This window comes from Zootermopsis nevadensis, unplaced genomic scaffold (assembly GCF_977971745.1).
Source record: "Zootermopsis nevadensis isolate Lab colony 2312 unplaced genomic scaffold, Znev_1.0 Znev_ptg000028l, whole genome shotgun sequence".
In the NCBI taxonomy this organism is placed as follows: Eukaryota; Metazoa; Arthropoda; class Insecta; order Blattodea; family Termopsidae; genus Zootermopsis; species Zootermopsis nevadensis.
The window spans coordinates 11,798,453-11,825,395 of NW_028259160.1; the positions used below are offsets into that span (position 1 = coordinate 11,798,453).

The 26,943-nt window shown below is 37.9% G+C and overlaps 1 protein-coding gene across 6 annotated transcripts in view; it reads left to right on the top strand.

The window, feature by feature from the left end:
* The window catches only part of LOC110840777 (neurotrimin-like), a 540,194-nt gene that overhangs the window by 304,423 nt on the left and 208,828 nt on the right, over window positions 1–26,943 (top strand). For 3 of the 6 annotated variants that reach the window (XM_087357493.1, XM_087357489.1, XM_087357490.1), the window contains exon 3: window positions 2,161–2,383. In XM_087357493.1, coding sequence (XP_087213619.1) covers window positions 2,161–2,383 — 223 coding nt within the window. The remainder of the gene's footprint in view (window positions 1–2,160; window positions 2,384–26,943) is intronic. The other 3 variants (XM_087357491.1, XM_087357494.1, XM_087357492.1) reach the window with 1 other exon arrangement.

Here is a 26,943-nt window from a genome sequence, read left to right on the forward strand (position 1 = left end):
ACTGTACAGACTGTACTATTGGAAATGCAACCCATTATACTACGGTTCAAAAATTAAATTCATTCAATCATTGCTCTATGATCTGCGTCTTATTTCTCTACGTATTTCTGAGCATAGTTTGGCATAATATAGGGTATACTTCCCCGTCAACTGACTCTATGCAACAGAGTCAACAAACTGATAGTCACCCAGCTGGTGAAAAAAATCCTTGATCTTTGTGGTGTCTGGAGTTTTATCACCTTATTCACAAAAGTCCGCATCTATTCATAATCATGACAGTTTAATTGAGTTCATATTCTGTTTTTTAACCCTGTTTTAATATTATTCTTTTCATCTATTCCTATGTCACCCAAATGGTCTCTTCCAGTCAGGTTTCCCAGCCACAATTCTGTATACATTTCTTATCTATTTGGCCCGCCTCTTTAGCGCCAATCAGGCAATGCAACGTAACACTTTGCAATGCCCGTCACATTTTGCGCAGGCGTAAAGCTGTAGGAACAATGCACCTTCACTTTTGGTGAAGAAAGGTACAGAAGAAACGTGCAGCTTTGTTTAACGCGTTTATTATAATTGTACTAGGGGCTTTATTATGGTATGAAGGCTTTAGTGGCGGGCATTAAGGATCGTGAGGTTTTATGTTAGCATAAAGTTTAGTAAAATTGTTTTATCGGCCGTCAGTTTGCTAACCGCTCCAGATACTACGGAAAATATATGAGTTACAAACTTCCACGTAACATTTGGTTACCGCAAACTCATGAGAGAAGTTATAATAATGTAACTGTCCATGCATTTATACGATGTACATTGGACTATAGCAACGGTAAAGTAGATAACGATAAATTGAAGGAAACGAACAGAACTTTTTCGCGCGACGAGAAAGAGATCTGTTGTTAGGATGGTAGATTCAAAAGGTTAAGATGGGCTGGGCATGTGCCTAGGATGGCGAGACAAAGAATGCGTATAAAATGTTTCCGAAAAACCTCTTGAAAATTATCCACTTGGAATACAGAGAAGGATATTACAGAGGTACTTAATGAGGATGGGAGACTGTATAAATATCTTAGATTTGTGCCCGGTGGCGGGCTTAGAAATAATTGGCGCTGGTTCGCAGTGTTCGTTTGAAAATTCGTGTGTTATACATTTGATAAACTTGTGAATACAGAAGTAATTTTTTTTTCCGCCCAAACGTCGGATGTCAAAACCATAGCTTCTCATCTTATAAATGCATATGGATGTTTTTACCATATTCTAACATCCGTGTTAACTAACACTGCCGTTCATACAGTATGCCGAGCAGATATACGAATTATACGGTAGAAATTAATTCGGATAAATCGAAAGTATGTCAATGGAAATACTGGAATAAATCGTAGTTTGTTTGCGAATTAACTGGCATCGTTACTGCCACATTTTATGGAAATTAGGCAAGGTAGTCGTACTTTGTGTCGTAAAAGCAAGTGAGACTGTACTACTTGTAATTAAAATTACCTTGTAATCGCACTACTTTGCGTGGATGTAAACCGGAATTAATTGCACCAATTTCAGTGTAACTGTAATTCAGGGTAATTGTAGGCCTGCTGATTTTCATGAAATTATTGTAGTTTCCTTTTATCATGGTGCTTGGATGTAAACCAATCAGAAGAACGACACACAATAAAGTGGGGTGTGTGCAGTGAACCCTCTGAATTAATGAAAAACAAATGCTTCAGCTGAAGAATGCCCACAATCTTCTGTTGTAATTGGGTGTTGTATTTCCCATCGACCTCGTTCAAGGAGTCCTACCAAATATCTATAAATCAAAGCCAACGAAAAAGTTGGGACCCGCAGTGCTCAGGCACTTGAAGAACGGGTCATCAAAGTATCAAGTATTTCCCATCGAAGGCCAATCTTCATAAGGGAATTAATGAATGAATTATAAAATCACTTAATCGTGCAACTTTTCGTGAGACTTCCCTTAAATTTAATTTTTGTTAATTATGTCAATTTTTAAGATGACTGTGTTCTGGGGCGTCTGAAACGTCGGTAAACTTCTACCAGACTTCACGACGCAACATTCCAGAAGACAGTCATCTTCTTAGCTGCCGTCGTGATAACCTGTTTTCTCACCATACTAGTATTTCCTTAGAAGAGACTCTAATGAACATGCTGACGTAGCAACAGATGTCGTTGCAGGTGTCGTGGGTCAGACATCGAGACATTCACCTGCTGACGGTGGGGAGGTACACGTACACAAGCGACCAGAGATTCCGCGCGATCCATCACCCACACAGCGAGGACTGGACTCTGCAGATCAAGTATCCTCAGCACCGAGACTCTGGTATCTATGAGTGCCAGATCAGCACAGCGCCTCACATGAGTCACTTCATACATCTGAATGTGGTCGGTGAGTAAAACTAGTGTGGAGTCTGCCGAAAACTCGTAAATGTTTTACTTCATAACATAAAATCAGAATTGTAATTGCGTGAATATTTACGCATACGAAGGTTCTGTACTTTGTCTCCCCCATTATATTTGGTGAACATTGGTTAGTTTAAAACTGTCCTTCTTTTTATTATACTACAGTAAAATGTAGGCACCTGAAAATCTTAATGCAAAATGAGTACATAACTTTATGTTGACAAAACATTGACATAATTAAACTGTTTTCAACTTACATTAAACGTATATTACCGAGTAAACAAACCAACAACTATTAACACTATAATAGACACTATCGCCATACGCGTTTCGACCTCAAGAAGTGGCATCAGGGAAATTAATACATTTAATCAAATGGTTCAAACTAGATTCAGAATTACAAATGATGCCACTGATGATGACCTCTTGAGGTCGAAATGCGTTTGGCAATAGTGTCTATTATAGTGTTAATAGTTGTTGGTTTGTTTACTGTATATTCTATACACGACACGGTATGCAAAGTTTTAAGTATATTACCGGTTATTTTACTGAGTCATTGGGATTGCAGAAAAAAACATACCTAGGCATTTTTTTCTGAAATATGTATTAGTTGTTGGAACTCTTAAGACATCAACTTCTCGACAGATTTATTTGATTTCTTTTTTGTTTCGGGAATTTAATGTTAGTATTGGTCCGTTATAAGTCCTGTGGTCCACATTATTGGTACTCAACCGTTCCTGTTTCAAATATCGGAACATTAGGATTAGGTTAATTGAGTGTCCTATTTATTTGAGTATGTGCAGTGACTACAAACAACAAGCAGCCTCAGAATCTATGTTATTTGAGCTGAAATGGTTAAAACATATATGCGACTAAGAGTCAAATTACACATAGTTTCGTGTGTTACATGGTGTGTGCTTTAAGAACATTCCAATATGAAACAGGACTAGTACAATACGAATTTCACGTGGTGACATGGTAGGACAATGGCGTCTTTCCGTTTCAAAAGCCAGGTCATTCACCTGACATCAAAATCTCCTATGCAGGGGAGGTAAGGTTAGTGTTTGTAGATAATGTTATATTAAATGTATTTAATGGATATGCTAAAGGTACAGAATGTAATTATAATATCGTTTTTGATCTCAAATTTGTTTTTAAACCTGTAGGCTAATGTACGTTTCCTGAATATATGCCTGCTTTCCAGAGTAGAATGGAAAAATGAGTTATTTTGGAGGCTACATAAGCTCGTTATAGGATACTGTTTAAGCTGTAAAACTTCCGTCCTCTTATGGAACCATGTTCAGAAGAACCCCCTAGACCCTATTCTGATCCAATTGAATTTACAGCACACCAGCACGCTATAGCTTTAATATTAGTTTTAATATTAGCCTCCCACCTTCGTATTAGCAGTGGCGAATCCTGGTATGGAAGTCATGTTGTTGCGGAAATGCAATATTATTACCTCCCCAACAGTTCTTCCGAAGTGCTGAGCTATTTTAATATTGGTGATAACATGATGATGATAATAAGCTTTTTATAGTAAAATATTACCTTTATATTCCTCGAATGTTTGTGGTTGTCGGCACACTACTAGCAGATCGAGACACTCGCCACTGACTCCTAGGTCTCCCAAGTGGTTCCTTTCTTCACGTTTTCGACTAAAATGTTCTATGAGGTTTCATCTTCCTATATTTTCATGATATCGGCTTTTATACATTCTTAAATAATGCTTGTAAGTTGAGTTTTAGGCATATTTTGCCACAACGTATGTAATTTGTGTGTAAATAGGTGGGTGATCATATCCACAAGCTGTGATCTGTTTGAACAGCATAATGAGCTGCATAATTATGGTTTTGCTGTCCGCTCTGGGGACAAGAAGCAGGAATTTGCGGCAGCAAGTACAATCCCACGCGAAGTTCACTGTTTTCACCTAATGCTGCTCGTCCCATCCAGAATTTTAATGAAACGTTTGTTGTGACATACATAGGATTATTTTTTGTACAGAAAAAGTCTTTTATACGATCTTTTTGTGACTGCCAACGGTCCATTTGGTTTCTGTACGGAAGTCTATTTACCGCCATTCCGGAAGCCACGTCAGTGCTATTGGGACTGTGGAACGAGGGAAAAGGGTGAGGGTCAAAAGGTCATGAGCTATTTCCCGTCATATTCACAATGCCTGGCAGAAAGGGCAAATTCGCTTGAGGGTTTAAAACGGTGAATGCACGAAATGGTGGGGGGAAAGAGATAGTTTAGCAAGGGTAAATGCGCAGAGTGGGGAAGCTGGTGTGTGGCGTGATGATTTGAAGGTTGTCTAATGGAATTACTGGAAAACGTTTGGGCAACGGGCCGCCATCTAGGACCACAGTGAGCCCCGAAATATTGTTACAAGCTCTGCTGGCACAGAATCACGAGTTATCTCACGGGAAAAGTAGCTGTTAGCGGGGAGTGTTTTAACGATGTTCTCGTTTGCTTTCGAAAGTGGCAATTGATGGAATGATTATTCATATTCGTACCTAACGTTCAGTTGATTGAACTACATAGTGGTTAAACTTCGTGTAGCTTTTATCGCAAGGCATTCAGTGCGCTGTAACATTTGAGTTAATAGACCTTGATGGACTAAACAAAACAAATATTTTCATATACAAGATACATGTCACAAATGACGTCACTTATAACACTGGTTCCATCTGCTGTATTTATTATTTGGAATATTAGTAAAAAACAAACTTAACGTGCCATATTTTAACAGACAAACCTGGTCGTTTATCTCTTACATGTTTCGTAAATGTTATTTGTAAGTTATCGTGGGAACATATGAAATATATATTGCTTTGAAACGACAGTTGGACACGTGTGACACACACCGATACAGGCACATGTCGTAGATTATGTAATTGACTTCCTACCTACCAAAATGGCTGACTGAACAAAGAGCGAACGATCCAATCTATGCTTTGTAGCATATCAGTGCATAAATGACATTGAATTTTGTATCGTGAGGTATCCGGTTCGATTCTTGGCAGTATACTGGCTATCCTGAAGAAGGTATATACCATGGCTGTCTCCTTCCAAATACTTATATACCTGAGATAAAATCTTAGCCAGCTGGGATAGAAACCGACGTTTCGGAGGATTGCTGTGTCTCCAACATAATTGACCTTGATGATGGTGAAAGAACACTTTTGTGAAACATCATTTTCAACCGAGTTTTGACGGTGGTGATGACCCGATGAGATTTTAGTCCATTTATTCGCCGTGAAAGTTTCACGAATTACATATCTGTCTACGCGTCATCCGATTTCATTTCACATTATGCAACCCCAAAAGTTAGGTATTTTTTATAACCTGCGTTTAATTAACTTTGTGGCTTGTTCATCATTAGGCACGAGCCTGCAAATTTCGTAGCTTACGACAGAGATTTAGAAAAAGAAAACACAGAGTTGTTAAGCTTTACGCCTATGGCCGTAAATTAACATTATGTTTAGTTCGTTTACTACTGGATACTAAAGGATGTTAATTGTACGATGTCTTATTAGCGAACGTGGCAATGCTCTCATATGAGAAATTATAGGAGATTAGAAGAACCATTGAATCATCTAAAGACATTAACTTTACGTTTATAAATTTCTTCTGTTTTCAGACTTACTGAGAGGTCTACATATCATTAAATGATAGGATGGATAATGTGCGCTGTGCTAAGTTAGAAAGAATGTTGAAGAAAGCGGTCTTCGTCAAATTTGAGGTGATATCTCGGCAAAAAAACCCTCGAAAAACCTCGAAAATCCAAAGTCAGGGTAGCTGGTCTCCGGGATGAGATATGTAACCCAGAACCTCCAGAATTTCGAAGCGGAGTGCTAACCACTCGACTGCAACTTTCGGTGAACCCCTGAGAAAGTGTTTTTAGATTCCCATTGGATATTACTGTTATAAACATGCAGTAATATGCAATGAATATCCTGTCACATTAAGTTCATCCACTTTCTGTAACCCTATGTACAGTATATGACAATTCAGTTAATGTATGGCACGGCGTAGCGTCTTATATTTTCACCCTGCCGGTTTATCTTTAAGCAAGTGTGTGAAGTCGTCATTTTTGACAGTGACTTTATTAACCCAAGAATTTGAAATTGAGAAATAGAGATAACATTAAAGACATACGTTATGTGAAACACTTGATATTTACTTTAATTAAGCTTTTTATTTTAGCAGACTGTCCGTATCGTAAAACAGGTGATGCTGTCATTGTGACTGCCTAAAACTAATAACCTTTTAACCACTGTTCATTAATGTAGATCACTTCACTTTAAAATTTAAGATTCCTATCATGACGACTAAATGGACTTATGAGGTAGAAACAGTATTATGGGGCCTAATAGCATAGTCTCATTTATGCTTTAATGTTATGCGATAATAATTGTTTATGGAATATGCAACTATTGTGCATAACGTATTTGTAGGCGAGTATGAATATTATTGTCTCCTGGGATGTTACTCTAGTAGAAGTTTACAGACATCCCAGAGATGCTTGCCGTCTCCATCATCATGTCGATGTTGTATGGTCTGTTTCAAAATGAAATAAGAAACGCAAGGTCGGAAACACGGTGACACAGTTTGCGAGGACTGTGCTATCTTCATTCAAGGCCAATATGGAGTCGACGCCGTCGCAAACAGACGCAAACGCAGTGCAGTGAATTATGTTAACGACTGTATAGAACCGATCTATCATATGCTAAATTTCAGAACCAAATTACGAGATGAAACCCGTTAGCAACGTCATGAATTTGAATTATTTCGATTACGATACAAATCGATTTCTGCGCTTACATGTTTTAACGAGATTAAATGCTGGTCATCCCTGGCAAGGGACCAGTGTTGCTCACCGCCAGTATGATAGCAGGATTTACACCCCTCCGTCCCTACAGCCAGCAGGTTCTAGTTCCTGGGACTCTGTACAGTAATTGGTTTTATCGACCACACAAATATAGACTGTTCAAAAAACTTTAACTCGTTTTATGACAGTACTTTGCGGATAGACGACGATTAGAATAAACATTTGACTCGCTTTTTATGTAATCAAAGTTACTTAAGTATTTTAGCTGTAAATGTTGCAAGGAATCGGGTCTAATATGTTTTAAGGCAGTATTTCTGCATTTGCTTGTAGTGACCGAGGAATTATGCTAAGGACCTTCCGTTTACGAAGCACTGATTATAACCGCGGAAGATATTGGTTATTGTTAACTGACTGTAATAATTTTGCTGTGAGATTTACGAAAGAGTTTAATTCTTCCTATATTAAATAAAAATGGTGACTCTAATGGATTTGGTATAAAACTGTCTTATTAATTTTTGACATATTACTTAAGTAGCCATTACTGGGTTAAGCTACAAATAGATCGTGATGGTATTACACAGCATCAGCAGTTAAGAGTTCAGGCATATTTCTTGTGGCATATCTTAAAAAAATCTGTTTCATACCAGTTATAACTTAAAAATAAAATTCATACCCACGGACATAAATTGGGTTCGTTGGTCAGGTTGAATTACGTTAGGTTTGTACCTCGCATGCGCAGAACATCATGGCATATGGGCGTGGCAAATAGCATATCGATGTTTCACCTCGCGAATTGGAAGTTCCGCCGGGATAATACTACATATCATCAGGAGCTATAAAAGCGTGTTTGGAGAAAATACCGACGGCATAACGTCCATATAGCATTTCATCAGAATCGTTGGAGAATAATGTATATTTGACAAGAATGAAATACTGTAGACCCAAGTCTACACGAAGAGAGTTAGACGTACGATATTTTTTTTTATATTTTGCATACTTTATTGGCTGTGATGTTAATTTAATTCAGAAACCTGAGAGTTCAATATTTCAAAGCCACTCGCCTAAAGGCGATGTAAACTATTTACCTCCTAGATTTTATTCAATATTTTCAATATAGAAAGAAGTTTCTGGTAAACGTCTTGGGCCTTAATTAGGTTTTATCTGATGCACAGGTTCTTTGTATAGCGAGATGCTGTTTAGAAAATCAACTAATTTTCTTTAGTGTCTCATCAACAGCGGGTATTTCATTGAATCGATACGAATCAGTATAATTCGCCAGGCGTTTGTCAGCCAAAAAAAAAAAAACACGTTTTTATCTGAAAACGATGAGTATTTTCTGAGATGAAATATGCTGACAGTCATAATATTTACTTCATGCAGTCTTATACATCAGAAAGTGTGCACTACATGATATACAGAATGTTCCTAAAATATGTATTCGCACAAGGCTGATATTCTGTATTTTAATGTGTACGCATCCGTTTGAGATACCAATAGTTTCGATATCAGCTGATAATGTTGCACAGTGTTTTAGCGTGATTCCATATGGCATTCTCAGGTCTGCAATTTCGGACAAATTACGCGGAATATACCACAAACGTCATTAACTTCGAGTCGGCCAAGAGGATCGTGACGCCATACATCCTTATTTCGGTGGAGAACATACAGTAGCATGCCTCGTAAACAACGTACTAAAGCTATAAAAGACTTGTGACGCAGAAAAAGAATAAAATATTTGTTTGTTTTGGTTAGTACATAGTCAGTGACGTATGAGAACAATTACAGTTAGTCGTAGACCCACCGAGTATCATTCGGATGTCCCGTTTTTGAGTTGTCTCGGCTAATGACATCGCAAAAGTGTGTGAGAACACAGACGTCGTAAGTCGGTCCCAGCGAAGATGTTCAGAATTCAGTGACCTTTCGTACAAACCGTGATTCCTCTGAATTGACTTTCATGCTGAATTAACGAACGGTGTCGAAGCTTGAATCATCAGCAACAAGTTCTACAGCTTCTGTTTCAAGTGCTCCAGATTCGCTTTCCGGTTCAAATGTCTGCATGAGTTCGCCTCATGCATTTGGCATGTATTTCCTCGAGTCTAATCTTAACGATAATACACGATAAATTCATTATTAAGAACGAAGAACCACAGAAATACTGCCTTTATTACTAGTATTTGTTATTCGATTTCATATACTCAAACTTTGACATATTTTCGTTGTATTTTGTATTATTTTCGCTAAATCTTAGGAGATATTCACGTAAATTCAAATTCATGAGAATGTTTTACTACAAAAACTAACGGAAGTGGACTAAAGTTTAGACCATATGACCTAATTTCCAGATTCGAATATTCAGCTGGAGAGTTAGTACTGTGATTCCTATGCGGAATATCCCGGATTCGAATCTTGGTCCGGAGACCGGCTATCCTGGTAGTTTATTCAGTTTGTTCCGGCAGATTTTGAGACAGTACAGTAAAACGGGGGCAAGTATTCTCTTCCTAATCCTTTATAATTTATCGTTTACACTTAACGTTGTGAGATTCTGATAATCCATTGCGCTGGGTGTTCTACATTGCTCCTTAGACAAATATCAATCGTCCAAATGTTGGTTATTGCAGGATGGTACGTTGTCGTGAAATAGCCAGTAATTAGAGAAGTCAGTTGTCTTGAATTTTGGTATTCAGATAGGCTGCACACTACATTTTTCACCATTTATGTGTATCTAGTGGTTATCAAAGCACTATAAACCAGTAACAGATGTTGAATTAAAATAAGAACTAGAAGAAGGAACATTTATAGGGCTTTTATCTTACCACGGAGTCACACAAAATTTAAAATGAAATACCGACTCTGCATAGCTTAGTGCATGTGCCTACATATGCAAGCACGCACATATGGCCATGCACACTTCTCCGAGAATAGTCTCATATCTATTTTATTTTTTAAAGTAACGTATTGTGGTATGTTATTATGAATTCCGTAGCTGCATATGTGGAAACAAAAAGAAAACTGCAACGCGGGATCTGAGACCTTATTGAATGCCGGTGTACAAATGCTGCTATTCTATTTTGGCGTCGCTAGAAATTGCTGTCTCCTACTGTCGTTGATTCGGAGAAGTGATAATACACGGTATGGTTTTAATGGAAGCCATAGTACAATGGCACGCATTCCTGAATTTGTAGAGTGAAATTCCCTCCCGCTTCCCACTATGTTCATTACTAAAGTAACTGGGTCATACCCTAAGCAGAAGTGCTGGTTGTAGAGAGACAGACGAATAGAGTACTTTGTGAGTGCTTCGGGTTTTCACGGCGAGTATGAAGATGATCGTCCTCTGGAGTGTCGCCCCCTGCAGTCTTGTAGATGTATCAGAAGTCCTTGCCACCCCCATAATCGGGTCGCTTTGCAATTGCTTTGATGATGGGGGCAGCAAGCACCTCTGAAACGTCGGCCAAATTCCACCAGACTACAAGGCAACATCCCAGAAAAGTCGTCTTCGATAAATATCACTTTATTTGTTGGTTAAAGAATTACTCCTCTGGTTCTTTTAAATCAGCGTTTGTCTGTAAAAAGAAGCAACGTCCCGGACTTAAGCAGGGTGTCTGTCTAATTGTTCCGTTCCATGAATAATTTGTGACGTACCATCCACACACCAAGGAGAGGAACTCGTATAATGTCGTTTTAAATGTTTGTGATGGTAGTCTGGTGTCATTGTGAGAGTATTTTCAGTAGCAATCTCATATTCTATTTTGATATTTTCCTGAAACGACTTGGAATTAGATCAGTTGGCTTTGGCTTTCGAAATGCCGTCAGTTAACCGATGCCTTTAATTTCAATGTGCGTGTGCATGGCAGACATGTCTGTGTGGTTTATTTATCGTTCGTCAGATAATTAGATTAAGAGATCGATAAAATTAATTGACAAGTAGCACGTGCTGGGTTGGTAACAAATACTTATTGTGGGAAATTAAAGGTACGAGACCACTTGGGAGACTTGGCGTAGACGAGAGGATAATATTAAACGAAATTTTTCCAATAAATGTAGTATTAAGATAACTGGATTCACAGGTTTCGGTGGAGAAGTAGCAATTGTGAACGTGGTAATAATCTTCGACTCCTTTTAAAGAGGCGGGGAATTTCTTAGAGCGAATGACTTAGTATCTCAAGAAGACTTATGGTTCTACTACCATGTTAACAGTGAACGTCAGCTTTCAAGTTCAAAATAAATCACGGGCCTTAAAATATCATCACACGACCAAAGAGAGCTTACTGTTAAGCAACAAATCCCTATATGACTGTCTTTTGGCTTCTTGCGTCGTGTAATCTGGTGGAAGTTTACCGACTTTTCAGAGGTCCTTGCAACCTTCATTATCAGGGCGATGAATCCTGCTAGTAGCATGAAGGTATGTCCGTGTTTCCTGCGTCGTTTGGCTAAGATAGAGACATTGCTGTTGACAAATATTCTATTAAATAAATTATGAAAATTAAATTGGCAGTACGTATGGACCACGAACTGCGAATGAAGTGAAAGGGTTTACTTGTTAAATTATCGGAAAATAGAAATGCCACGAAGTCTGCTGTCTTGTTTCGTAACATGAGAAGTTTGCGGGCAGAGCTCTCAATTTGGAGAGGTCTGGTTCCGCCTCTGCAGCTAATTTATACAAGTTTTCCGTTCTCCTACGCTGTCACACAGTCGTGGTGGTTGTTCCCGTGTCGATTGTGATAAGCGAGACCTCTGAAATGTTGGCTGCCTGCAACCATCATCCCCTGCGAACCTAAATAATTAGAAGCATTCATATAGCTCGTTACAGGAATAGGTAGTCGCAACGTAGCATACAGAAATGCAGACAGGTTTAGTTAGGAGCACAGAGTTCCGCTCTAACTCAGGGGTGATAAGAAAATTGTGTCACAAGTAACATTATGGGCTGTGTCATCCAGTAAAGTGTGCTTGTGGAGACCAGATTTTTGAAGTCTTTAGTCGTGAAATTTATATCGTATTGTTAAAAAGAAGACTGGTGAAAGGGGTTAGTTTACGTGGATGGTAATGGTTTGTGGTTCGTACTGCAACCATGTTGAGATTTTTGGTAATCCTAATAATGTGTCACATTCCTTAATGCCCAATGTAATACGACATATTTTATGTACTTGGCTGTGGGTGAGCTTGTGGTTGTGACCTGTTAGGGAAGTTAGTTGGAAAAAATTGTTGTGTTTTTATTTGCATGTGGATGCAGCAGTCCCACTGTACGTTAATTTGGTATCCAAAATAATTAGGAACGTGTTTTATGTAAGCTGGATTTCTTTGCTATGTATTTATGTTGGATTCAGCAGCATTTTACGATGGTGAAAGAATATATGCAACCTGGAAACTTGCAGGTCGAATTCGTAAGCATTATTGGCTTACCTCGGCCAACCCGGTCTTGTAATCCACAGAACTCATCAGTCATCCGAGCAGCAAGTCACTGGGTCGATGAGTGGACGAAAGCGATAAAAGCATAAGCTCACGAGCCCCCACACCACTCGGACTTCAAAGATGTTTTATAACGAGAATATTTCAGCTTGTTTGTGTATGTCCGTATTTAAGCTATAATAATCTGTGATCTGAGATTTTAGGTTCTCTTGGCGGTGATTACGTAGATGTCTGTCTTATGGATTGTTGAGCCGTGTAGTTTGGTATACGTTTACCGACGTTTCAGATGTGCTTGCTACCTCTTATTATAAGGGCGAACGGCCTTATTGAACATTCTGCTGTCACATACTTTAATATTTCTGGCACGGGGAAATATATTAAGTCTAAATCCGCCCCTTTGATTTCCTCCATAATATTGGCGAAGCTATAATTTAAGATAGACCACGACTTGTTCCATCCGCGTACTTCTCAATTTATCATCACAGACCTCCTACCATATATAACCTGTGACGTGGATAAAGCGTCGCTAAAGGACACACTAAGTACCAGTGTAAATTGTAATTACGTTTATATTTTAAAATAATTTAGAACAGAGCCAGCGACCTGCTTACAGAGCTCCGTACTTCATTGTTTTATCTCTTCCATGGGAAACAAACAACTGCGCCCTCAGGTCTGGCTACTTTTTGGTCTGCGCTCAAATTCTATTTGTGTAGAGTGAAAAATGAATTAAAGATTAAGGCCGTCTCCTAAAACCCTTCCCCTCTATAAAGCTTTAACTCTCTAAATCCCTTTCTTCAGTTAGGATAAGATAGTGGTTACGACCTAGTTCTGCCCTGAAAACTGAAGCTAAGGGTCGAGAAACAGAACTAGCCACAAATATCTTCTGTTAGGGTCCTAGAATCTATGTTGCATAACAGCGCACTTCATTGAATGAGATGTACAGGCCTACATGATGATGAATGGTGGATGGAGAAGAAATTGGGAAGGGGCAGATTTGGTTTATTTGAAATATTGTCAGTTAAGATAGTAGACTCGCATTCTGGAATTTGGAACGACAGAAGTCTGTCCAAGATAAAACGTCACGTTTTTCATGATGACATTGGTTAGTCGTATTGATATGTTCCTGCTATTCTGAAGGTTCGTTCGAAATTTGTCTCTTTTATTCTTCATTCCTTCCATTCGTTTTCCACTTATTTTCTCTTTTTATTTTTCGTTTGTCTCTATCACTTTGTTTCACGTTTATTAATCCTTTCGTTCTTTGGCCCTCCTTGTACCCTCCTCGCCAGTGGCTACCAGAGGCTCTTTCCTCCGGAGATACAGCAGCTGAGTCTCCGAATTGACCACTCACTTCCAGCTAGTGCCATGGTTCGGAATTCGTGGAGCTATACCTTCATTCCCACAGCGCCTTCAAGCCACATGCGTAATTCAACAGAGCGTACGTATTCATGGCTTGACACTTCACTGAGCAGAGAGAAAACTTCAATTTTACCTTTCTATTTGTCTTTGTGTGCTGATTTATATTTCTGCACTTTTCCGTCTGTCTTGCTTCGGAAGCAAACACCTTCTGATACGATTTTAACTGCATTTAATCTTAATCCGCAGCTCTTTTGAAGCACACACGTACTTTGTTTGATGTAATTAAGGTCGCTTATATTCATTCGCGTGTGATGGAAGGTTGTTCGTCTCATTCTAGATAAAATCTCTCGGACTTATCACCTCTCGTCAAGTACGCTTTATTCTGAGAACAATGCCTGTGCTTAATGATGATATAGCAGACATAAAAATATAAAGTGTAAGTGTGATTACTGCAGTCTGAACCGATACTTACAAACTTGTATGCAGAAATTCCGTGTGTTAGAGACACGCAGTGTTGTTTGGATTACGTCCAACAATTAATATAACCAGCAGTATCTAGAGGGAAAGAAATATTATTTTAACCCTAGAGGTGGTATATACCGGTTTTTATATAACTTTCGTTTAATAAAAATCTGTCAGTCGTTGTTTGCTAATTTTTCTTTTGTGTTGTATCTGTTCAGAAAGAGGATTTTTTTATTGTAAATTTACGAATTTATAGTATCATGTTTACGACTGAACTTTAATTTCGTATTAACTGATTAAAACTTGACCTATATAGAATGAATAATGTAGTTAAAATTGTTTTCATTAATGTTGCTTATACTTAAGGTGCACGTTAGCACAGGGTGAACGGGTTTGAATAGGTCCGTGAAGTGCGATGTGTTGTCTGATTCCTAAGCTCAGTGTCATGCAATTCTGTCGTGAGTTTAACGTGTTGATACAAGGAAGTGAATTAGCAGGTGGAATGTACATCAAAGAAAAACTCTTCGTATTATCGCAATTGTTCCTTGTGCTTAGTAATTTTATTTGTTCAGGGGCTATTTCATTTGTTATTGGTTTCTCTATTTTGGAATTTAAGACTTCTATACAAAATTTCTTTCAAGTAATTTCAGAGATGAAATTTTCGATCAAATATATCATATGCAGAAATTCAATTCTTCATGCATATTTGTTTCCACGCTGCAGATAAATGTAATATTTTAACGCATGTGTAGGGTCTGGCTGCGAGGCTGAGAGGGCCATCGATCCATGGCGGACTTGGTGATATATAAGAATTAGCACTTGGTGGAGGCTATTTATAAATATGAGTGTCAGTGATTAGCTTTACAGTACTTTGTCTATTTTAATTTTTTTGGGATGAAGAGAGCTCCAAAATGTATGGAACAGAATAGTGGACGATAGAACGTTATTTAGAGAGACATTTCGTTGGCGTGGTCTCGAATTGCAAATTGGAAATAATCGATGTTTCAAAAAGAAGAACAAGGAACTGTCTTCATGGAGCCGAGACTCTACTGAAAAGCTGGTAGTCACTCAGCTAGTTAAAAAGTTTTCAATGTTTTATAGTGCCAGAATACTTTTCTTACCGTGTTCCCAACACCATACTTGTGTATCATATCCTGTGCCTCTTGTCTAGTCTACAATGTCACATCCTTCTTTAAAGTTGTTTTTAATATTATCCTCCCGTCCACTTTCTTTTATCAAAAGTGGTCGCTTTTTAATTTTCTGACTGAAATGAATGAATATCTTTCGTTGGCATGCGTGTTACATTCTCGACCACCTTTTTAAACAAAGTTTCGACTAACAACCGTTTTTCCAAAAAAATCTATGAGTTTTTATGTTCTTAAGACCGCATTGTCCGTGGCTCGTGGACTAATACGCATAATACGTTTTTCATAACGAAATACCTTACATTTATTTATGGTTTATTTAACGATACAGGCTGTCGGTCATCTGATGATGGGGTGACCAATGAATAATTAATTGTAAGGGTTAATGAATGAAGCGGTAGTGACGAAACTGACATTTTCTTGAGGACCTGTGGAAGACCACGGAAACCCTGCCATGATAGCCGGTCCCCGAGTCGATATTTGAATCCTGGATTTTCCGAGCAGCGAACTTGAATACTGATTACTCATCCGAGGCGTTCGGTGAAGAGCACAAACACTTTGTAGTTTGAAACCCGAAGATGGTACCCTAATATTGCATCGAACTCTGACAGATATTAATAAAACGACTTGTGTACTTCTTTTTTTATTTTGTCGCTGTTGAACATATTTCAAGTGTTTCTTTCAATATCGAAACTGGAGAAGCTGCTCACTCCGGTTTATATCCCCGGCTTGTTCCAGCCCCATAAACCTCTTTCATTCCGCTCCATTTCGAACCATGTAATAAAATTTGTCATCTCAACTTGCCGAGATAGATTCATTTCTCTTGTAGGCTGTAGCAGCAGCTGCAGTGGAATGAACTGAAATTTGTCTCTTGAAGCTGTACAAATACATTCCTGCTCTGTATTCAAAAGGTCCCGAGTTGAACACACAGGATGGCTACTCTTAGATTTTTCGTATTTTTTTTCTGTATTCCTTCAAGGTCAGGGGTAGGTACTTTCACTCGTATCGCCGGGCAGAGCTTTAACCGCAGGTTAGAAAACCATGCGAGAAACAATAGGTCGGACGAATCTGTGCATTCCGTGCCCGTTAGAAGTAAATGACAGGGACGTCAGAGGGGCTGGAGGGGTAGCAGATAAGAAAACATGTGCAGTCTTACTTCCTTTGACTCAAATGTGTTCTACATGCGTTTGTATGCCTTCTGACCTCAAACTAGCGACGAACGGAAAAGGAGCCTTTTGGTGCTGGTCATTGCAAGAAGTTCTTCCGATCGAGTAAAAAGTCTTTTTTGATTATACCAAAATAACACAAATGTAAGATTATAAATAGATAATTTGAACATTTTCATTTCGTGTTGCTGGCATTCAGACCTCTTTCCATCTCTTCCGTTGTCTCTGCCTCAGTGTAGGTTTCTTCTGGGTTTGTAGTGAAGAATCTGTTTGGGTAATTTGCCATCTGTGACTTGTATCCAGATTTCTTATTCAACATTGTTTTGTTTTGTATTTCCAGTTCTTTCTTGACACCTTCGTTCTTGGTATGGGCTAGTTTAGGACAGTCTCAAACCGTTTTTTAGTATCCCATCTCGAAAGACCGTATTTTATTTGTTTTTTGCTTTCTTATCAAATATTCTCGTCCGCGTAACAAAGATTGTAGTTCTGTCACTTTACAAAATTTGAACTGTGTGATGTTTTATCTTATTCAGAGCCTTTCAGGTTCTGACTGTTCCTACAGAACGTGCCGAATTTGAGCGTCGGCCCGAAAGTGTTTGTTGTGCCTATAAGTTTTTGTGGTTTTCGTCAGTCCCTGGAGTGTTGGAATTGTGCCTTAAATACGTTTAACCGCTGTCTTCTGCAGCGTTTTCTGTTCGACATATTTATCCCACAGTCCGACCTTGCTCTATAACCTGTGTGATTTCAAAAGCGTCGTTAAACAAACCAAGCAGCTGACACTCCGTTGTTAAAGCTACGTCCCATTCTTCTTCATTTCAGGAAACAAGACATGTTTCGTGTTTCATCTACTTTGGCCTTGTCATATGCTCCATTTCAACTCGAATGTTTATGAGTAGCCATTATTTTTATCAGTCGTTTTGACCTCCAGTAGTTTTTAACGTTCTAAAAAGTGTTTAAGAAACTAATTTGGCTGGCTGCTACATTCATCTGCCCCTGTTTTGATTGCTGTATCGTGTTGACGTATGCTGAATGCTGTATTTGCCACCAGTACATTTTCAGAGATGTGCAGGCAGTGATAAGCCAGTTTCATTGTTCTATAATTACACTTTAGTGCATGTAATCTGAACAATGGTGCCTCCTCTGTGGGAAGCCCACTGCACTAATAATGAGTCTCCGCCCATTTCACACAGCCCACCAATGATTACGGCACGCACTTACAACTGCCCACAGAGCAGGAGTGTCCAAACTTTTGAACTTCAAGATTTAAAAAAACACTGGTTTTCTAATGTATTGTATATGAACACAAAAAATATGTAATAACAGCTGAAACGGTGAAAGCGGACGAAAAATTGATTGTATTTATTGTTATTATTATTATTATTTCTTAATTACAAATGGGTCCGATTATTAGGTATAGAATGTACCAAGTTACTTTCTTGCAATAGAAAGTTGAAAATATACGTACAGGAATCAGCCCTGCGAGAAGTCGGTTATGCTTGCTTATTTATTCCGCGGTTTTTCTCAGACCCTCTAGTGGAATGTCAGGATGTCTTCACTAGGCCCACAACTATCTCATTCCATTTACAATTTAAAATATGCCAAATCTTCCTACAGAATTTGCTATTCCACTGTGTAAAATCTCTGTAATTGAAATTATGACAAAATTATTCAACTTCATATTTCCTAAACGTGGAATTGTAACAAAACTCGAATTCGTTCTTCTGATAATCTATAAACTCGTAGGTAGATTTAAGCGTCTTGGAGGAACATATTTTCTCTTTCTTCAGGGCTGAAATGGCGATGCTGGGATGTGGAGAGATATATGTATTCACAGATATAATGTGACAGACTATCTAACACCTGCAAGGAAACAGAGTACAGATAGTTTATGATAACTTCTCTGTTAATGTCTTCTTGAACGACATCACTTTTAAGGATATACCATTTTGGCCATCACTAGATATTTGTCTGATTATCACATATTTGACAACATACTGAGTGTATCGATTTTGTGCCAATACATTTTAAATAATGCATGTGGAAAAATAACGAGTTTCCTGAGCCACGAGTGCAACAAAATCAAGGTTTTCAAAGCTAAAGCTTGAATAATGAAATGCTTACATCGACACGCTCTCAAAACAGAATAGCCCTTTCTGGTTCAGCCGTCAGAAACACCGCACAAGTCATACGAAAAGAGGAACGTTTTACGCTAGTATGAAGTCGATATTACTAGAGGTGGCCTTGATAACATGGAGAGAAATCTACTTGACTGAATCCTGGATTTACGGTTCAGAAATTTCACACAGAGGATTTAATTTTACTGCAATGTTTCTAAGCTACTTTGTACTTTTCCGCGCAGATGTTTTCTCTCACAAATCAGATCTTTTTGCGAATTTGAAGGAGACAATTCTCGGAGTTGATTTTTCAAGGAACGTATTCGTCTGCATATAGTCCGGGGTGGCAGTGAAGTATTTAATATTTGTGTTAAAGAAGGCAGCTGGAAACACTACGAGTGAAGTATCCAGAAATATAAACTTGTTTGAAAATGTACAATGTGAATAAGACCATTCTGTATTTATACAGGTCCATTGTTACAAGTTCTTATTTTGAAGGGTTACTATATTTTATGAAATAGCTACATTGCCTTACAAGGAAGATTTGTTTTAAATATAAGAATTTAGGAAATAATTTTTAGAAAATCTTAATTCAGGTGCTTGGCAAACAAATAATCAATTTTTATTATTTGATTATACACGACTTAGCACGTTCAAAGTAACAGTTATATTATATGAAAATGTTCCTTCTGTACGTGTAGTAAATCATGAATATTGACAGTCTCTTGGTGTTACATCCCACATAACCACGATCGAAATTTTCCCCGCCTTCAGAACCTCAAATATTAATATGTTATTAAGTAAGAAATTACACTTAAAGTCGTCATGTTAGAAAATTATTCGCATGGACTCAGTTATTCCATATTCCATGTTTAAGTATCCCATCATTTAAACAACTATTCTGAAGTAGAAAGTCGGTCTGCTGAATTCGTTCTTACCCTCGGACATAATCCGTTCTGTTAGAGACAGCTGCTTTCACTGCCCGACAGGTTTCTTCTTGAAGAAATTATTAGCTCACAGAGTCACGCAGTGGGATAAATTTCATTTGTAATTAACTTATCAATGTGGAGGAACACAATTAAGCTTTCTTTATAAAAGCTTCCGTGGTTTTTGCATACGTGCCCCTTTATTCAGCCTCCGTCTGCACGCACGAATGATCGGTGACCTGAGACGATTACGTCAGGAAACAGACATATTCGCGGTGACATGTCTGGGTTTCCCGTCAGACACAAAGGGTAACGGTGGGAAAACGTTTGTAGAGGCAGCTTGATTCGATCGGATTTTGGACCTTGTAGGCTAAATCTGAAATTTAGATCTGAAGTAATTCGGAAATCGTGACAGACCTGATTCATTTGATGAATGTAGTTGCTTTCTCACCGTAAGGGAAGTTCGTGGACTAAGGGTGTTAGAGAACACAATTGAGAAGAAAAGAGACACGACGTAGCAGAAGGAGAAAGCAAAATACGAATATTAAAATTGAACAGGTAGACTAATGAGGGTATTGAATGAGATTAGATGGCTAAGTATAGGGTGACTGGCACGCTGTTGTGAACACTGTGACGAAACTACATGTTTCATAAAAAGTTAGGGATTTGTTGATTTCTGAATGACTCTTATAAGAAATATCGCTCGGTGGAAATAGTACCTGATTATTGCTACTCTCTTCCTAGCGACATCAGATTATAGACCTGCAGTAACGCTTCAAGAAATTGAATTACAATAGTAACAGAGTAGCCTAGTTTCCTATTTCTGTGCAGCATATCAGAAGTTTAGATTTCGGGTTTTCATGGCGTCGATTATGAAGATGGCTGACGGTCTCCTGGGATATTGCGTTGTCTAGTACAGTAGAAGTTTGTCTATGTTTCACGGGGTAACATCCCAGAAGACAGTCATATACAACATCAGAAGCTGTTTATGAAGTTTATTTCTAGCAGACGGGGTGTATAAACCCGTGGATTAAATAGGTCGAAGCCAAATGAACTGACAGTTGCTGATCGCCATCCGGGGTCTCAGTTTTCTCATGTGAATTGTTAAAGACACTGAAGATATGTCGAGCAGTAATACAGATAAGACACTTGTTACATGTGTAATCAGAGAACTAAAATAGGGTTAATTTTTAGTATAAAGGTAAATTTGAGTTCATTTGAATGCTGATTAACCCTGTTTATTCATAATGAAGTTGTTTGATGTATTACATATATAGTGTTACATATTTGAACTTCCTGCCAAGTGCAAGGTAGCCGTGTTATAAAACTTTTTGGAAGCCACAACAAAGTTTTCAGGACGAACATTTATTTTTCCTCATTCCCGGTCGAAATCAAAGCAAGCAACAATACGCGTATGATTATTGCGAATTGATTCGTCGTGGATTCAGGATCTAGAAGAGATTCAGTAAAAGAAACAGCAGAAATTGAAAATACTATGGAAGTTTCTCTTTCATAAGATATTTGACTCAGATATTTTTACCATGAAAATTCCTGTTTATAAAGTGGTCCTGCATAGACAGCCCAGTTCCATCTCTTGAGACCAACTTTGATTGAACCCTGGCTGCAAACACTTTGCAATTCAGTACAAAGAAAAAGAGAGGAGAGGATGGGAGAGGCTTGAGAATGATTTTAAACTTGATCCAATAAATCTACTTGCAACGTGTTGTAAATTTAAAGTAGGGGATAGGAAACAGAGATGGGAAATATTGCCTGAAACCACACATGCAGTTTTACGGAACTAAGATGAATGACTAGCTTAAGACGTGGCCAGATCAAAAGAATGAAGAAAGTGAAAGAGAGGCAGGAAACTCCGAGTTAAAAAACGAAAGAAAGAGAAACATGAAAGAAGGAAGAAAATAAAAGTGTTAATGTTTCCATTGTGTTTTCCTGTCCTTAGATGGCAGTATTTTACCTTATGCTTCAAGTTGTATGGTTTCCAGCGATAGAATCTTTCATATTTATTAGAATAATTTAGTGAAACTTAAAAATAACCAATATAAATTAAGTATTTCCTCTCAACTTACAAGACTGGTATATAGCTACTCCGTTTCGCTGTCGTGTTTCTTTGGCAACTCGATTATTTTTTATACTTACATGAGAATTTATAAGAATGTTACTGTGTTTTAGTTTACCCTTCTTTATCCCTCGGTTTTTCTTTGAAAAATAGACGATTTACCGCTCGGTGAGATTTCTGTTCTCACTTCTGCGAGTATGAACATGACTGTCTTACCGGATGTTGCACGAGTAGTCTGGTAGAAGTTTAAGGACGTTTCAGAGGTGCTTGCTGTCCTTACCATCAGGACGATGAGTAAGCCGAGCGAGAAATTAGTTTCAGATATGGGAACCGGTTGAGCCAGCCAACTCCGAACGCCATCTGCTCTGTTACCATGGTTATTAAAATCAGTGCTCGTATATACGTAGTAATTAGTTTTTGTATGAAGCATGTGCGTGAGAACTGATGTCTGTGTGATGTAGTAAGTAATAGAAACAGGTGTTTCGAATTTGTACACGACTGATCCATTATAAATTAGCGACGTTATAATTCACCGCAGGGTAAGCTTGCGTCTGGAACGTAGCACATAAATCAAGAGTGTTTAGCTACCTGGCGATTTGATACTCTGAATTTAGTTAACGTATAAAAATTGACGCGTAAAATAATAAATAAGAAACATGAGGTTTTGTACCCACGTTCTCCTGCGTAACAAGTGGTCTACCGGATCCTTTCTTCCTAGTCAGTTTAGTCTCGTGCTGAATGCACACCGGTTAGTCAAGGTAAAACAATACACGGTTAGACAAGACTCCAGAAAAGACGATACACGAAAGAGACACCCAAATAGAATTTCAGGTATCCGCGACGGTGAGTCCGAAGATAGTTGTCTTCTGGGTTGTATCATCCTGTAGTCTGGTAGACGTTTATCGACGTTTCAGAGATCACCCATCGCCCTGATGTTGGAGGCTGTCATGACCTCTGAAACGTTGTTAAATTTATACCAGACCACACGGCGGCACAACCTATAAGACAGCCATATTCGGATAGAATTTGTACTTTGAGAAAACTACTGTACATAAAGCCGGTGTACTATGGCATACATAATAACCGAAACTCAGAATGATTACGATAATTTAAAGATATAATTTGAAAATAGATTGCGTATTACTTGTAGTACAGAAGTAACGACTGAAGTAATCTCCACGGCTATTATACTTATTTCTTGGCTTGTATATAGTTTATATTCTGTTTATGACTAAGTACATGTGTAATGAAAAGTACGTTAGTAGTTCCATATATTTTTGAGGAGCTATAATTTCTTATTTAATGTAGGGTCCCAACAGTTTTACGTTATTAACTGTTGGAAAAATGTGCAATATCTTAGGTTATTTGTTTATATTATGTAAGATAACGAAATGACTATAACGCGATAAATGTGTTTACTTTTCATTAAACTTCTATGATGATGGACCATAAACATATGTACAAGGTCTTTATGAAAAATTTGTATAAGTTAGCAAATAAAAAAATAATGACGATGAGAAACTTCGGTTATAAGTGGCGAATTTTATGCTACAAAGGGAAACATTGAAACGATGCATAGAAATTAGTAAAAAGGTACTATTATTCATTTAGTTTTTGCTAGTATATTGATTATAATATTTGAAAGGAATTTGATTTCATAAGTTATTCAAAAAATTTCTTGTTAAAATATTCCACATATGGTTCTGTTATAAGCTGATGTTATGTTCTCTGAATAGGTGCGTTTGTTTGTTTGTTTGTTTGTTTGTTTGTATTCGCTTTAATATTTGGGAAAAAAGACTAATGTAATTAGAACATGTTGACTTACAAAGCTGTATTCACAGTGGCAACATTTCATGTAACTTGAAACCAACTGCAACTCCATTTATTTATATTCTCTCACCCAGAGTTCATATCGTATCTGGTGTACTTAACCATTTATTGTGTGCATTCTGTGACACACCAATCACTGCCATGGGGTATGGAGAAACGATCTGTGAAATATTTACGCTCTGACTGTCCCATCCTGTTCAACTTCATTGTAACAACACTTGATTACTCGCTACGTTATTACGTGCGATAAGCCATATTTCTAAAGACAGGTTTTACCGCTCGATAGCGTTAATAAATTACAACACATTTTGTTCAGCAATGCAATAAAAACAGTCTCACAGTTATTTTCACTAAAAATTTATATACCAAAAACTGTGGCGAATTTCGAAAAATGCTTATGCTTAATTTCATATCAATCTTTGTTGTCCGAAAGACTATTATAGGCCTCGTCATGCGATACGTATCATTGAAGATCAGGACAAAATTATTATACGTGAACTCAACATCAGCCCTCAGCGGGAATTAAACTGAGGACACTTTTCTGGTGTTTTTACTCTCCTGTGATCGTTTCCTGGTCTTAAGAAATGAACATGCCTGGTTTGGTGCAAAGTGGTACATCCATTCCCGAGCTGTAAACGAATAAACATATAAACCCGCAATTTATATTTTTATGTAGAGGGTTGGCTGAGTCATATGCTTCTATGTAATAGTGTTATTATTACGCACATGAGGATTTTCCAGACCCCCATCAAATGACCGTTATGATTCATTGTCCGTATTAGCCGTGAACAGACCACAGCTTTCGAAAGATGACCGTAGCTGTTTGCTGTGTTCACGCTGTCTTTAGCTTATGTTGGCAAGGGCTTTGTGCATGGCTGTTTTGCGCATGGCAAGATGAGCTGGAAATTGTCCCACTAGCAGAAAACACTATGCACACAGCCAGTCTAAATTCGTAATTAAGAGTGGCTGGGAGGACTGAAGTAGACATCGGGTTAATGGATTTTATATGTAAACTGTGAATGAAACGTCACGTCACGTCACGGGCGACAGACTGTGTCATCCTGCTTTGTGAGGTCCTGGGTTCAATTCCAAGCCCAGAGTAAATTTAGTTGATCAATATGCAGTTGTGAATTGGGGACCTTTGGGTTGTGGCGCCATAGTTTCCGCCCACAAGACAACATACAATTTATATTTTCACCACTGTGAATGCCTGAAATCTCAATTCGTTCTATGCCTAGTGATGTGTCTGTATTAACACTCGTGTTAAGTTTCCATTTTTTTCAAAGTTGTTCGACGTAACCAACAATTTCGTAATTTGTATCACGATGAAACCTTACACATATACATAGTTAATAACTACCATAATGATCTATCTTGGTACCAAATTCTACACGCTTGTCCATATTGCTTTATATCTAGTCTCTGTTTAATGAAACGCTCAGCGTATATTGAATTCTGAGGCCATGTTCTATATTAATAAAAAATATTACCTTATAATTTGGATACGTTCCAAAGATCTAATGTGACTATTACGACAACAAATTTCAGGTCCTTACATGAAGTGGCGCTAGTGTGACATTCACATTACGAGTTCTTACGGCCACCATGTTGTTATTTTGTTGCAGGAGAAGAAAAATTGCCTGTCCTGTTTGGTACGAAGCTCATGATGTTTCATAAGCGTTCGTTACTTCGTTCAGTACATATTATGCGGGTAAAGACGAATGTTATGATATCATAAACTAGCATTTCTTTGAAAATAAGATGAGTCGCCTAGACATGTGGGGATTGTATCCTTTTCTGCTATTGTAATGCTGTGTATATAACTGAAATCATGTTATAGAAAACAGATGTTTTACAATTGATCTTTTTTAATGGTGTAAATTTGTGTAGGTTGAATTCATTCTTTTTCCACTCAGGAAAGTAATTAATTCTAAAGATATCAATAATTGACGTTTATTGGCTGGAATAATTGGATAATATCCGAAAGTCTCATGCGTGTACAGAATTTGAAATTAAATATATCGTCCTACCTTATCATGACACATGAAATGGCAGAGTGACAGCGGCCATTAACAAAACAAATGCTCATTATTTATCATCGGTCATATTTACATTGGAGCAGAGGGTGATTGAGATCATAATGTGTTCATCTGGTGAAATATTTCGCTTTTGTTTGTTATTCTCATGAGAACGGTGTATTGAGTGTGAAGTCTTTGTAAACATCCGTATGTCGATGGCAGGTGTACTATAAAACAATTTTTCGAAAAAACGTAATGAGACTAATAATAATTCTCATAACTGTATCATTACGTTTAAAGTTATCAATAATATATACAAATGAGTGGTTCTTTTGTTAAGCGTGCTTACCTTACAGCAGCTAGATGGCTAAGCGTGATCATGTGTGTTTCTCTGCTAAAACGTCTGGACTAATTTCAAAAAAATTATCTAAGGCCTGCTTCCTGGTGTGTCACCAAATAGGGAAATATTCTTTTATCAAAAACGTGGCCTAAACTCAAGAAAAAACTAAACTAAATTAACTTATTCCTTCTCATATACGTAACGTGATGTACAAGTATATATATATGAAGTCTGTATTGCAGTGTAACAAGCAAAGAATTAAAACAAGGAGTAGGAAAGACGTTCGGGCTTCAGTTGTTGAACACAGAAAGAGACAGATAGAATGTGCATAATAGAGCATCTCTGCTAATATAACAAAGCTCAGTGTTTCATTGTTAAGTACAGTAGACAGGAGAACAGCTCCACCCAACCACTAAACAAGCAAAGCTACAATTCTTCCACAACTGTCACTTTCTTCTGTATCTCCCTTTACTGCACAGCCAACAACCCTTTTGCTTGAAGGATTAAGGCTAATAATATGCATTCTCTCTAACCATCTGTTTCAGTGGTAATGAGAACAGTGTGGTTGATGCTGGCTGAAGATTTGAAATAGCGTAAACACTTTCGTGGTGCAAGACAGCTCATTTGCATTTTAATAGTTTTTATCTCTTTTAATGTTCATCATTTCACTTGTACTGTCTATGAACATGAAATGTCTCCTACAGCGGCTTACATTTTTGACATCTAGGATGTGCTAGCAGGACTAAATAAGATCTTCAGAAACAAAGCACGAGCGACGCTGAGCGGTCACGTGTTTAAGTTTTGTAAACCAAAACAGTTCCATAAATAAGATTGTAGTACCGAATTTAATTTCCACTTCGTAAATACTCCATGAATTATTA